This window comes from Prosopis cineraria, unplaced genomic scaffold, assembly GCF_029017545.1.
Source record: "Prosopis cineraria cultivar Desert tree isolate PC_DT_omini unplaced genomic scaffold, ASM2901754v1 PC11, whole genome shotgun sequence".
Taxonomy (NCBI): Eukaryota; Viridiplantae; Streptophyta; class Magnoliopsida; order Fabales; family Fabaceae; genus Prosopis; species Prosopis cineraria.
Window position 1 is genome coordinate 43,160,247 of NW_026555342.1, and position 15,213 is coordinate 43,175,459.

The following is a 15,213-nucleotide window of genomic DNA, read 5'->3' on the forward strand; positions in this document are numbered from 1 at the left end:
AATGTAACACACATGTCAATTTGGTCATTTTGACATATAAATCACTTCAAATACATTACTTGTAATTGTAACTTGGCCCAGCACATACACTTAATCCATAACATCAACCTTGGACCAAGATACGCACACTCATCACAAATTCATACAGGTGATAACTAAATAATGTCATGTTCTTAAGTTGGTATTATAACATAACATATTCTTTACAAACCCAAAAAGGAAAAGAGAAGAGCTATACAACTATTGCTTTGTACTCTTCAGTCACCCCTTCCTTCCCTTTGCCCTCATCGAAGCCCTCACATGTAAAATGTAATCTCGGGGTGAGATAAACATCTCAGTAACAGAATAATTCACTACTATTAATTAACATATACAACCATAAGAGAGTAAAGCTATAAAACTCCAAAATATACTTTTAACATATTATAACATATTCCTTTCCCTAAATACAATTCATTTCTATTAGTATGATCATTCTACTATCCAAGTCTCCGTATCACCTTGATTGAAACCATAGGCTCTTGGACCAAGTACACATTCACAATGGCTGGAGCTCACCTTCGATAGTAAGATCACCCATCTAAAGGTGTCTTATTCTACTTTTAGACTATGGTCTCCCCCTATCACACATAAATCGGGGTGTCGTTACTCCAACACTGCATCACTGATCTAAGGAGCATCACTCTCTAACGACGTATCATGCATGGACACTAAGAAGAAAATCTCTAACACTGTATCTCACTAGACACTAAGGAGATGCATGCCATATGGACTTCCACTACTCTTTCCTACAGGTGAACTCCTACCCCCTAACATGATCATGCTTAGATTACCACACATTTCACACCCTTATGAGAAATCACTAATTTTCACATAAGCTCAAAATTCTTTATCATTTTGAAAGTAGTTTATAATGCATGAGAAAATCATCTTTCACAATATGCCAAGCTTTCAAAACACATGTAAACACATACATTTACTACTCATAAATAGTTAATCAATATAATCAACCAGTGTAAATTATTCCATTATCTCAACGCTTTGTCACACAAAAGGGTTATCATGGCTCACGTTAGCTTCACACATTCTATAAGCACGAGGTAGCTCGAGCAACACTTAATCTACATAAATCAAGTGATAATCTTCAATTATCACTCCGGATAACCCCGAATTCACTAGGTTTTAAGTACCTAAAATACCCAAATTCCTTCTCTAACAACATTAACAATTCCTAAATACTTTAACTATCTTATTAAACATCCCAATACACCAAAATCACTAACCAATATCTCACATTGTCTTAAAATCTTTAAATTATACCTAGGGTTCATCCAAACCCTCAACAAAAATTTTCAATAACCATAAAACTTATGAACTTAAGGTTAGAGGCTTGATTTAACTCTCCAAGACCTTAAATAAATTAATGTGTTCGGTCTAAACCTAAGGGAACCAAAATCAAAGCCTCCATTGCCCTACCAGTCCAGATTTTTGCATAAGAGGGAGAAAAGGGAATATGAAACTTACCCAATGGTGATTCAAGCTCTAAATACTCCCAATGTGGCTTAGGGATCGTGCCCTGGCATAACACAAGCTCTTTTCCATCGCTCTCTCATTATCCTTCTTTCTTCCTTCTATTTTTAGTCTGTTTTTCGCATCTAATAAGTGAAGATTTTACACATGTGCCACGGCACATTGACATGCTCACCGTGGCACATGGCATAAAAAGTCTTATCAAAATTTAAACTCCCTTTCGTGCCATGGCCTACTCAAACATCGACCCAGTCTTCTCCTAAGACTGTCCAAGAATCTAAAAACCATATTAGTCTCCCATAAACCTCATTAATCAATAATTTTCCCAAATTGACCAAATTACCTTTGGAAACATTGAAAATGCCTAATTTAGAAATTTAAGATGTTACAAATCGGGGTGTCATTACTCTACTACTACAGAAAGTAAGATAAATGATGGGTCTTATTGGACAGTTATATTTACAACTGTCCAATAAGTGATTATATTGGACAGTTCATAAAACAAGCACTTATTGGATGGTTAATAAAACAAGCGTCTAATATATTAAATATATTAGACGGTTATTATATGAACTGTCCAATATATGTTCAAATCTATCAACATTTTAAAGTAATTTTAAAAAAAATAAATTGGATGGTTAATTTAAATAACTGTCTAATAAGATAAGATTATATTGGACAGTTGAAAATTAAACCGTCAAATATGCTCAACTTTAACATGTAAAAAATTTTTTGAAAACATTATTGGACGGTTATTTCAATTAACTGTCCAGTAAGTGTGATTATATTAAATGGTTGAAAATTCAACCATCCAATAGATCCTTTAACCCTTACTCCTCATAACTCTTCATCATCATTTTCGGTACCTAGATAGCTCTTCATTTTCGGTGCCAATACTCCTCATAAACTTAGAGCTTCTCTTCGCGTCGGCACAGCACCTCTTCAAGCGTCCCCCCTCCTCAAAAGATTAGGTCACTTCGGTGCACCACCCCTATCCCTATAAATAGATTTCAGTTCGGTGCCCCCATAGAATCAGTCAGTTCGGCGCATATCTCCCCTCAAAAATCAGATCTGTTTGGTGCATTTTCTCTCCTTTACCCATGCCTTTCTTCTCTTCCTCTGCCATTTCTTCACCAGCAATGACCTTCAGCGTTGGTTTATAGTGCTCTCCCATACCCTCTTATCTCTCCTCAAGTGCATCATTCCCTAAATATTGTGCCTCTTTTCTTCTCATTTCTTCTAAATCTTTTGATTGCTCTCTAAAACAATTTAATTTAGTTTTTGTATTTGATTGTTGTTTGGAATACATTGGGTATATTTGATTTTTGATTAGGCTTTAGTTTGTTAGATTACATTATATTGATTTTGTGTTATTATTGTTGCACGCAAGGCGTTCGATGAAATGTTTCATTGAAAAAATAATCTTTGGCAAAAACCCACATGAAATTTAAGTTATGAATCACTTGATAATGCATGTTAGATCGATAATATATGATTAAATGAGAGTTACATGTAGTTTTTATTTTTATCTAAATTTATTGTCTAATTTTTATGTATTTTTTATTTGAACAATATTTAACTAGTTTGAATGAAATTTTTTTATCGTTTGATTATTTGATTGATAATTGAGTAGCATATGAAGTTTCATGGTGATTGAAATTATATATGAGTACTTTTAACTTACTCGAAATTATTACTTACGTGTAATTTTTAGCTTTAAATAGCAAAATGATATTGTTATTTTTGATGATGATGATAATATGATTGAAATGAGGGCAAAATGCCTAGAAAAATTTTATTTTTATGCCGTTATGTTACCGAAATTTCATTTGAAATTATTAGTTTGGCATTTTAAGGCCCTTTTGTTTAAGCTTTTTTTTAAATTGAAATGCATTTTTTTTTCATACAAGAATTTTTTATATTTTTTAATAGAGATTGAAATTTTCAATGAAATCATCTTTTATAAATTAATGATATATAACTTTTATAACATTTTAGTCTATTTATTAATGTTAATTGTGAAATATATATATATATATATATATATTACTTATTATTTTAAGTAAAAAATAATTTTTTTATGATTGTAACCAACATAAAATAATTTATAACTTTTGTAAAATATTTACAAAATAAATCACTTTTTATAAAATCTTTAAAGTTCTTAATTTTTTTAATCTCAAACATAGGGGCCCTAATGTTGTTTGAAATATATATATATATATATATATTCAAATACAATGCCTAAAGAAATTATGAAAATAAATGTTATAAATTATTTATATTTTATAAGTAAAAGAATTCATTTGTTGGTGAGTTTTCACATAAGAAATAATACTTACAATTAGTTTAATATAATTGTAAGTATTATCTTAAATTTAATTAGCTTAAAGAGGGATGATATATATATGTGCAAGCATGTGGCTCATGATTGATTGAATTAGTAATTAATATATTCATTAAACTAACTCTTTCAATATGATTGAGTCACTAATATCATTTCCCTCAACTATTCTCGTTAGATTGAGAGAGATCATGGACAAGAAATGGATGTTTGCAAATAGAGTCACAAAAGAATATATGGATGGAGTGAAAGAGTTCATTAAATTTATACTAGAGCATGAGGCAGATCATAATAGCATTGTGTGCCTTTATGTAAAATGTGGCCTCTTGAAGTGGGTTAATGTGAGCAAGTTGGAAGATCATTTAGTGTGCCTTGAAATTGATCATACTTGTACATGTGGGCATAAGCATGGTGAGTCAATAGATCATAATAGCATTATGTGCTCTTATGTAAAATGTGGTCTCTTGAAGCAAGTTAATGTGAGTAAGTTGGAAGATCATTTAATGTGCTTTGGAATTGATCATACTTATACATGTTGGCATAAACATGGTGAGTCGAGGGATACGATCGATAGAAGCTGTGGGTATAGCAGTACGTATATGTCGCATGATTTCAAAACAAATATAGATGAGGATGATCGTGTTGAAGAGATGACAAATACTGTTGAAGAGGAACTCTGGAATTGTCTAGAAATGCTTAAGAGGTTGAGAAATGATATGGGGACACCTTTATACACCGATTGCACAAAATTCTTAAAATTAATTGTCGTGCTAAGATTGTTTAATTTGAAAGCAAGAAGTAGGTTGACTGATATGATCTTTACAAAATTCCTTTCACTTATTCATAAAATGCTACTGAAGGGTAATAAGCTTCTAACCTGAACATACGATGTAAAACAAGTGTTGCGATCTGTGGGTATGAGTTATAAGAAGATACATACTTGCCCCAATGATTGCACTTTGTTTAGGAATGGATATACATCATTAAATTAGTGTCCTAAATGTAATGCATTGTGTTATAAGAATAACAGAAAGATTCTGAAGAAGGTGGTATGGTACTTTCCTATAGTACCTAGGTTTAAACGCTTATATAGCAGTGTAGTGGATTCAAAACATGGCATGCAAACGAGAGGATTAGAGATGGTATGCTAAGACATCTTGCTAACTCTAAGCAATGGAAAAAGGTTGATCGAGAGTACTTAGACTTTTCAAAAGATTCTAGAAACCTACAACTCGCACTAGCTACTGATAGAATGAATCCACATGGCATGCAAATTAGTACCCATAGAACATAGCCAGTGATGTCAATCATTTATAATCTACCTCCCTGGTTATGTATGAAGTGCAGTCCAAGGGCAAGGGCATCACTAGACAATCAAGCCAATTATCCAAGGTTGAGATAGCCATGTTAAACCAACTGCCAAAAACCTACCATGGCGCACTTAAGGCATAAGCAAAGTTGTTTGCTGATTCTACTGTGCTTATCAGCTTTGACCAGAGCATGTATAGTAGAGAACAACACAATGTGATTAGGGTTGAAATGGTCAACGAAGTCCTCAAGGGTGTTTCAATCAGCCAAAACATGGTTCATTTTTATATGAGATACATATTATTTATATGACTTTTTATTATATTTTAAACTTAATATAATATAATAATTTATTTATTTATTTCATTTAGGTACCTATCTGAAAATTTTATTGTCCCTGATGATCTTACATCAAAATTTGTCTTTATCTATCCTCATGATGTCTCTGCTCATCATAACATCACTACCAAGGTGCGGCATAACCAAGCTCAAATATTAGCAAAGTACTTCGAGGCAAAAAACCCTACTGCGGGGACGTTATTTTTGGTACCTTATGTACAAGGGTGAGTTCAATGATATCCTAATTTATTTAATTTATCTTGTCATTTTAAGTTTCATAACATGTGTTTTTAAATTATTTTAGGAGTCATTAGATGCTGATCGGCATTATGCCGACTAGTGTTAAAACTGTAAAGTTTTACTACTTGGATTCTACTAGTGGGCAGCCAGATAATAGACCAAATATGATAGAATTATTTAATTTGTAAGTTTATATTTTAATTAATATTTCTATATTTTTCATTTTAAATTTTAAATTTTAACTTATTTTCTTTCTTATTAGGGCTGTGGTGCTTTATCGCACCGAAAAGAACTTACCTATACTATTAAAGTACAAGTCATATGATCTAGCCTACTCTAATTGGAAGATAATAAAGGTACTTCTGACTACTAATTTTAACAATCAATTTTAGTTTTTTAATTAATTTAACAACATGTTTATTGATTTTTCTATGCAATGCCTACGACAAATAGCATATAGTGAGGATTGTGGATATTGTGTCATGAGATTTCTTAAAGACATCATCACTCATGGGATGACTCTAATCCCCCTACGGTAGGTATGTTATTTATATTAAATTATATGTGATTATGAATTTTAATTTGTTAAAATGATTAACTTTGTTGTCATATTACACTATTGCAATATTATCTCGATTCATATTGTCAAGAATTTAGGGATTGTTACATTAACAAAGTTATTGAGGAATGGTGCGAGTACATTTTCCAGTTGTGGGCCAAAAATAAGTAAATTGCACTTTTTATTTTAGTTTTTATAATTTAGAATAATTTTGGTTTAGTCTAGCAAACAACTTTGTTTTACTTAGTACTATGTCAAGCAATTATATAGGCAATAAATTTTTTTTTATTTTAATAAAATTATTAGTCTACTATAATTCAATTCAGTTTAGTATAATTATGAATTAGACTGATCTGTATTTGCATTATACTATTGCAGGAGGCTGCAAGAAATGCAGCCAGCGTATTAAAAAAAATTGCAACTGTCCAATATACAAAGACATATTGGATGGTTCAAATTATATTGGACGGTTATAATTTGAACCGTCCAATATGTCTTGGTATATTAGATAGTTCTGACCAGAATCGTCCAATATGTCCATACATTGGATGGTTCTTGAAAATAACTGTTCAATATATTCTTTACCTATACCTATTCTGACACTATATTGGACGGTTTTAATAACTGTCCAATATTTGTTTTATTAACATATGACGATTCCATATTGGACTGTTCATAACCGTCCACCATCTAATATAGGCAAAAATAACCGTTCAATATTCCTTTTTTTTAGTAGTGGTCCAACACTGCATCACTGATACTAAGGAGCATCACTTTCTAATGCTGTATCCCGCATGGATACTAAGGAGGAAATCTCTAATATCGTGCCTCACTAGACATTAGAAAAATACATGTCATATGGACTTTCACTACTCCTTCCTACAGGTGAACTCCTACCCCCTAACATGATCATGCTCACACTCATCATATTTAACACATATACATTTCAAACTTCTCAACTAGTCTATATAAAACTTTCACCATTCTCATAGTTCACAAATATTTTTTCATGCACAAAACCACCTTTCGAATATGCAAGGTTATCAAATCCCAAGTAATAAATTTAACATATCTACTCGCAGATAGTTAAGCAATATAATCAAATAATATAAATTATTTTGTTATCTCAACCCTTTGTCACACAAAAGGGTTATTGTGGTTCAATATTAGCTCTACACATTCTATATGCATGAGGTAGCTCGAGCAATACTCAATCTACATAATCAAGTGACAATCATCAATTATCACTCTGGATAAACCCTAAATTTTCTAGGTTCTAAGTGCCCATAATACTCAATTTCTTTATCTAACCATACTGATCCTTTCAAAATACTCTAACCATCTTATTAAACATCCCAACACGCCAAATTCATCCTCTAATTCCCCATATTGTCTCATAATCTTTAAATTATACTTAGGGTTCATCCAAACCCTAACCAAAAATCTCAAATCACTATAAAACTCACAAATTTAGGGTTAGAGGCTTGATTTAACTCCCCAAGACCTTAAATATACTGATGGGTTCGGTCTAAACCTAAGGGAACCGAGATCAATCCCCACACTACCACTTAAGCCAAGAATTTCACATAAATGGGGAAGGAGAGTGAATGTGGAACTTACCCAATGGTGATCCAAGCTCCAAATGCTTCTAAAGTGGCATAGGGATTGTGCCATAGCAAAACACAAGCTCTTCTCCATCGCCTTCTTATTACCTCTCTTTTTTTCTTTTGTTTTCAATCTGTTTTTATGTCTGATAAGTGTTGATTTTTACATGTGCACCATGATGCATTGACATGCCCGCCGCAGTGCATAGCACAGAAAGTCCCACTAAAATTTAAACTCTCTTCCATGCCATGACCTACTCAAACATTGATCTAGCCCTTTTCTAAGGCTGTCCAAAGACTTAAAACTATATTAGTCTCTTATAAATCTCATTAATCAATAATTTATCTAAATGAATCAATTTATCCTTGGAAACAAAGACAATTACTAAATAGGAAAACTTAGGATGTTACACGATTGACGAAGGGGCAAGAAAATACTCTATTCTTGAGTAGGAGACCCTTTGCAAACACAAATGTTTTGAAATAAAATAATAAATCAAATTTTATAAGTTGCCATTTTGACATAATAAATACATTAATCATAGTCAGATATTCGCACACACTTCAAGAAATTGTCAATGAAAAACATAATTTTAATTCTCTACATTTTGCTCGTGTTTTGTTATTATTTCCTATACTTTTTTTCCAGTATTTTAGATTCTTACATTTTTATTTTTTTATATTTTAAGTCCCTTCATGAATAAAGTGTATAGACTTAAAATATTAAAAAAATATGGAGATTTAAAATATTAAAAAAAGTGTAAAAACTAATAGTAAAACGCGAACAAAATACAAGAATTTAAAATTATATTTTTCTTATCATTAAAAACTGTTTTCTCTCTCTCCTTATAGACACACATGTTGATACTATTACATTTTTCAAATGGCTTAAAATGATTTTTTTTTCTTTAGGAAATTTGTAGTAGTCCAATAGGATCTTTTGAATTCATTTTTCTCAATTTTTTTTAAAAAATTTTTAAAAAAATTGGATCGGGTTCAAATTAAATCAAATGGGAAATTCAATTCAAAAAAGCCGTGCTTGACTTTTTCTCTCCTCAAATTCACTGACATACGGAAGTACAGCGATGATCTTCTTTCTCCACTTGCGAATCCAATTGCCAGCTTGCCATTTTTTCAGGGAGCATGATTACTTATATATTAAAAAATCGAATCAATGAGATTTTTTTTTTTGGATCCTTGAAAAATATTTTAAACATGCAAGTTATAAATATCTAGAATAGAAATATAAAATTTTTTTAACCCTATTTATTAGTGACACTATTAAATTTTTATTATAAATTTTTTTACTCTCTATTAAATATTAGAGAAAAAAAATATATCATTAATATAATATATTTAATAAAAGAAAAGTTAAATTTATTAAATTTTTAGATAACGTTAATTACTTTTAAAGTTTTTCTTGATTTTGGTAAAATAAGTTGAAAGTAATTTATAAATAGTATTCCCTCCATCTCAAATTATAGGACATTTTTAAAGGAGTTCTTTCATCTCAAATTATAAGGCACTTTTACTAAATTAAAGATTTATTAAATGCACCAATTTCAATATTACCCTTTCTCTCTCTCTTTAATTAATTTTTGTCTCCTCTTTTTTAATATATTAAATAATGAATATTTTTAAAAATTTATATTTTTTAAAAGATAAGGTTGTTAAATGTATTTAATGAAATTTATTGGCATGGAAGATTTTGTCTAAAAGTGTCTTATAATTTGAGACGGAGAAAATATCACCTCTGTCCTAAATTATAAGATATTTTTGAAAGAGTTTCTCCATCCTAAAATATAAGACACTTTGAATTATTAAAATTTCATTAAATGCACCAATTTTAATATTACCATTTCTCTCTTTATAATTAATTTTCATCCTTTCTCTTTTCAATATGTTAAATGATAGGTATTTTTAAAAGTTTATATTTTTATTTTAGAAAGACAATATTGTTAAATGTATTTAATAAAATTTATTAGTATGTAAAATTTTATTTGTAAATGTCTTATAATTTGGGATGAAGAGAGTATTAGAGAAGCATAAACAAATAAAGCCAGTAATTTGAGCGAGGAGGGCTTAAAGTTTCATACCTTTTTTTTTTTAAAAAAAAGCTCATATAATTAAGCTCGGCCCTAACTTGTTTTGGTTGGGTTTGGATTGGCTCGCCAGGCTTACTCAAATTACAGACTCTACATGTATATAGAGCTTGTAATTCTAATGGTCAGGCTTATTCATGTTAAGCTCAATTTGGGATAGGTTTATTTAGAATGAACGTAAAGTATTTTACCATTTTAAAAAATTTTATATGATCAAGCTCGACCTTTATTTTTTTTTTTTGGCAAAGGACTGACAGGTTAAATTTGGCTCGAATTATTGATCCTTTAAATATATTAACAGAATCTCAATTTTAACAAGAAAATAACTATATTTGAAATGAAATTTAAATTCTTTATTTGTAATTAAATTTTTTCAATTTGCAATTAATTATAAGCATCACTATTTTCAACTCCTTCTAATTTTTTTTTTTATCAAAATCTAATTATCACCAATTCCCTCTTTGCATCTTCCCTTCTCTAGGCAAATTGATGCTTCCCATAGCTTGTCATCATTGAAATCCACACAAGAATATTAATTAAAAACTTCACAAACAGTGTAAAGCCATTCCATCCATTGATCTTTAACATCACCAGCGCACTTCCTCATTACCTCCACGACAACGATAATGTCTCCTTACAGAACTTTCTCACTCATCTTCGTCTTCATTTGCTTGAGATTTTCTCTCACTACTGTATCACAGACCTTTTATCTTGACCATGTCTGCTCTACCAACAAAACCTTCACTGCCAATAGTTCCTTTCAATCCGACCTCACCACCCTCCTCTCTTCCTTAGCTTCCCCAAATACTGCCAACACTGAGTTCTACAACACCACCGTCGCCGCCGCCGGAGCCAGCGGTGGCCACGATACCGTATACGGCCTTTTCATGTGCCGCGGCGATGTCTCCCTACAAGTGTGCCACCAATGCGTCGTTGACGCAACCAACCGGTTACCTTCCGAGTGCCGGTTCTCGAAGGCGGCCATAATCTGGTACAACGAGTGCATGCTTCGCTATTCGAACCAGTCCTTCTTCTCCGCCATGGCGACGAGGCCGATAACAGGCCTCTACAACACTGCCAATATGACCGACCAAGCAAGCTTCATGAGGTTGCTGTATAGAGTTGTGAACGAGACAGCTGATGTGGCTGCGAAACCAGGTTTGGGGAAGAAGAATTATGCAACTAAAGAAGTGAATATTTCGGAGTCTCAAACTCTGTATTGTTTGGCTCAGTGCACGCCGGATCTTTCGCCGGAAGATTGTAGAATGTGTTTGAGTGATGTGATTGGGAACCTTGATTGGTGTTGTGAGGGAAAGGACGGAGGAAGAGTTCTGAATCCCAGTTGCAATGTTCGTTATGAATTGTATCCCTTCTATGGTTCTGGTTATCAGCCGGTGGTGCCAGCACCGGCACCGGCGGCTGCGGTTTCTCCTCCGGCAAATTCTTCAGAACCCCTAGGTAATGTTATTTACTTATCTGCTTTCTGTGATTTCATTTTGACATATTATATGTTATTTTCTTCATTCTAAATTACAAAATATTTTTATATAAAATTATATATATCAATAAACTTAATTAAATATATTTAATATTATTTTTTTAAAATAAAAATATAAATTTTTAAAAATACTCATCATTTAAAGGATGAAAATTAATTATAAAAAAAATAATATTAAAATTGACATATTTAATGAAATCTTAATTTATTTAAAATTTTTTATATTTTAAAATAAATAAATTTTTTTACACGTGTTTCATAATTTAAAACGAAGGGATATGTAAGTAGGCTTCTTTTTTTTTTTTTGGCCAGAAGTCTTCGTATACTTCTTCAAATCATAACATATTACATTGATAAATATTTCATGATCTTTTAAAATTTTTATATCTTTTCAATATATTCTTATTAAATATCTTATATAAGTCATATCTTAATAATAATAATTGAAATTTCAATGTCATCTTGGGACAGAATTTCCGTTCCGTCCACCTGCAAATTAAATTCTCATTTTGTTTTAAAATTCAATTTTTGAATTATACAAAATTTTTATCAAATTCACATCTCCATTCGTCAAACAATAGTAATTGAACGAAATTCTTAGCCTAAGAATCCAACCGCACCCTTGACCTTTGCATATTTTTCCTAATATTTGTTTTCTTTGACTTGGGCAGCTTATTTGATTTATGCTTTATCAAGGTTATCAATCGAGTTATTTTTGTACTGCCCTACTCCTAATCATTTCTATATATTTTAATTCATGATGATGGTTTCCATATATGTTACAGGCTATAATCTCTGAAACCTTATGCCTTAACTAATTACTTCTTTTTAATGACATTAACATGCTAAAGTATATGGTGTTTAAACAGTAAAAGAGAAAGGCCAATCATCACCAACCATTGTGATAGTTGTGGTTTCTATTATTGGTTCGGGGATAGTTTTTGGTTTTACTTACTATCTCTTGAAGAGGCGAATAAAGAGGAATCGTAGAGATGCTCTCAGGCAAGAATACTGTGAGTAATTTTCACTCTACCTCTTCAATAATAATAGTTTGAAGAGTTTGAACTTGTTATGTGGGAATTCTATCATTATCATTATTATTATTATTATTATTGTTATTATTATTGGTCTAGTTGGAAGTGAAGGCACCACTTTAGAGCCACTACAATTCAGCTTAGCTACTATTGAAGCTGCTACAAATCAATTTTCTCAAGAAAACAGTTTTGGGAGAGGTGGATTTGGACACGTTTATAAGGTGATAAATTCCATCAATGCAGAGGTTGTATATATAAATTCATGTATCTTTCCATTTTAATCAAATCAATTATGATTCCAGGGTATTCTTTCAAATGGCCGAGAAATAGCTGTAAGAAGACTCTCAAAAGTTGCTAGTCAAGGTGCAGAAGAATTTAAAAATGAGGTTTTGTTAATAGCCAAACTTCAGCACAGAAATTTGGTGGCATTATTAGGATTCTGCCTAGAAGAGCAAGAGAAAATACTTATTTATGAATATGTTCCCAATAGAAGCCTGGATTACTTTCTTTTTGGTTAGTTTTCTAAACTCATGTTAGCATTTAGGTTAAATTTATACTCCATATTTGTCATGCATGTTATTATTTGTTTCTTGCCATTTCTGTTTGTTTGATTTAATTGTTTATGTTATCATTATTCATTTTGTCTCTCTTTCTATAGTTACAACAATTTTATCTATAGGTTCCCAAAATAGCAAAGTGCTCAATTGGTTGGAGCATTGTAAAATCATATAAGGAATTACTCAAGGAATTCTTTATCTTCATGATTATTCTCACCTTAAAATCATACATCGTGATCTCAAATCTAATAATATTTTGTTAGATGATAAAATGAATCCAAAAATTTCAGATTTTGGCTTAGCTAAGATGATTGCTATTAATAAAAATGAGGGAAATACAAATAGAATTGTTGAAATATAGTAAGTGCTGTTTCTTTTTTCATATAATGTCTACATCTATATCTTGATATGGTTGAATTTAAAAAGAAAATAGTGTGACTAAGTTGACAAGATTAGTTAGACATTTATTGATTATTTTAATTAAAATTTCATTATTAATGTCTTTCTTTTACAGTGGTTATATGTCTCTAGAATATACAATGTTCGGATAATATTCTAAAAAGTCAAATGTTTTCAGTTTTGAAGTCATAATTTTAGAAATTATAAGTGGAAGGAAGAATACAAGCTACCATGATCAATCACAATATACTCATAGCCTCTTAAGCTACGTAAGTTATCATGTGTTTTCTCTCATTAAAATTTCTTATGAACAATCTCAACCTCTAACATGGAGAAAGATTATTTCAGGAATATTGTATATGTCAATAAAAGGGCAATGATTGTAATAATTAGCTTTACTAAATTGTCGCAGGTTTGGAACCAATGGAATTCTGAAAAGTTCTTGGCGATATTGGATCCAAATCTTAAAGAGTTTGGATCATTTAATGAAGTGATTAAGTTCATCCAACTTGGTCTGTTATGTGTTCAAGAAAGTCCAGATTCTAGGCCTTCTATGGCAACAATTATTTCATATCTTAGCGATGATTCAATTCAATTACTATTTCCACAAGAACCTGCATTCTTTTTGCATGGTCAAATGGAGGCTAACATGGGATCTCAAATTAGAGAATCATGCTCTGTTTATGAAGAATCTATGAGTGAATTTTTTCCTCGCTAGAACAAGGCTTTCATTTCATGCTTTTTGCTTTGTACATTGAGGCTCCTTTTGGTATTTATAATAAAAAAAATATTTCCATTTATTTGTATGAGAATTGAAATATATATAAATACAATGTTATACTTTTGTTGTAATTTCTCAATCATAATTATTTCTTTATTTTTCTTTTATTTAAATGCATAAAGGAGATGTTTTGTCTAAACATTTTTTGTTCCATTTGTTTCAATTAATTCCCCATCTTGCATGTCAACTATGAAAAGAATTATGTATATTAATTCCTTTTGAAATTAATGGAAAAGAAAACTAGTTTTACAGTAAAAATATTTGTACAATTTTCCTTTGTGTTCCAGGGAAACCACAAAACTTATGGCAATTTAAGAGTAAGCTGAGGCATATATAGTTCAATTAATTATACGAAGTTTTGTAGTTGAGATTTGAGAATGCAATTTTGTTTTCTTGCTTCAGTAGAAGGTGCTATCTAATGAACATATTGAGTTTTTTTTAATTCTGTTTTAAGTTTTCATGTTTTTAAAAACAATTCTGTAGAATACTTTTTTAAAACAAGTTTCAAAAACAAAAACTAAAAAACTTTATTTGAATTATTATTCTGAAAAACATATCTAAATGGGTGAAATAAAGGGTAAAAGAATTATTTATTTGATTAACATAATTGTCATTAATGAAAACACATGATGATCTATGCCTTTTCTTTAACTTTGCATAACAAAAATAATAAAACATTTAAAAAATGTTCTGGTTTTTTAGTTTTTCATAACAACTTTTAAACTTTTTTGTTTTTTAGAACATATAATAGAAAACACATTTTTCAAATAAGTTTTTCTTTCCAAAGCAAAAAAACCGTTGTGAAAACAAGTATTAAGTAAGCCCATTGTTTTTATAGCTATAATAATTTATAAGATATTGGACACATTGGCATCCTTGTCTTCAGATTTGACTGTAATATTAGGGTTGACAATATTA

The 15,213-nt window shown here is 30.7% G+C and overlaps 1 protein-coding gene across 1 annotated transcript; it reads left to right on the forward strand.

Moving 5' to 3' along the window:
- Positions 1-10,652: 10,652 nt before the first annotated feature.
- On the forward strand, positions 10,653-14,268 carry LOC129284856 (cysteine-rich receptor-like protein kinase 25). The gene is made up of 5 exons (XM_054920347.1): positions 10,653-11,484; positions 12,394-12,537; positions 12,658-12,779; positions 12,861-13,071; positions 13,927-14,268. Exons 1-5 carry the CDS (start codon positions 10,653-10,655, stop codon positions 13,947-13,949), a joined length of 1,332 nt encoding a protein of 443 aa, XP_054776322.1. The 3' UTR covers positions 13,950-14,268.
- Positions 14,269-15,213: the final 945 nt, after the last annotated feature.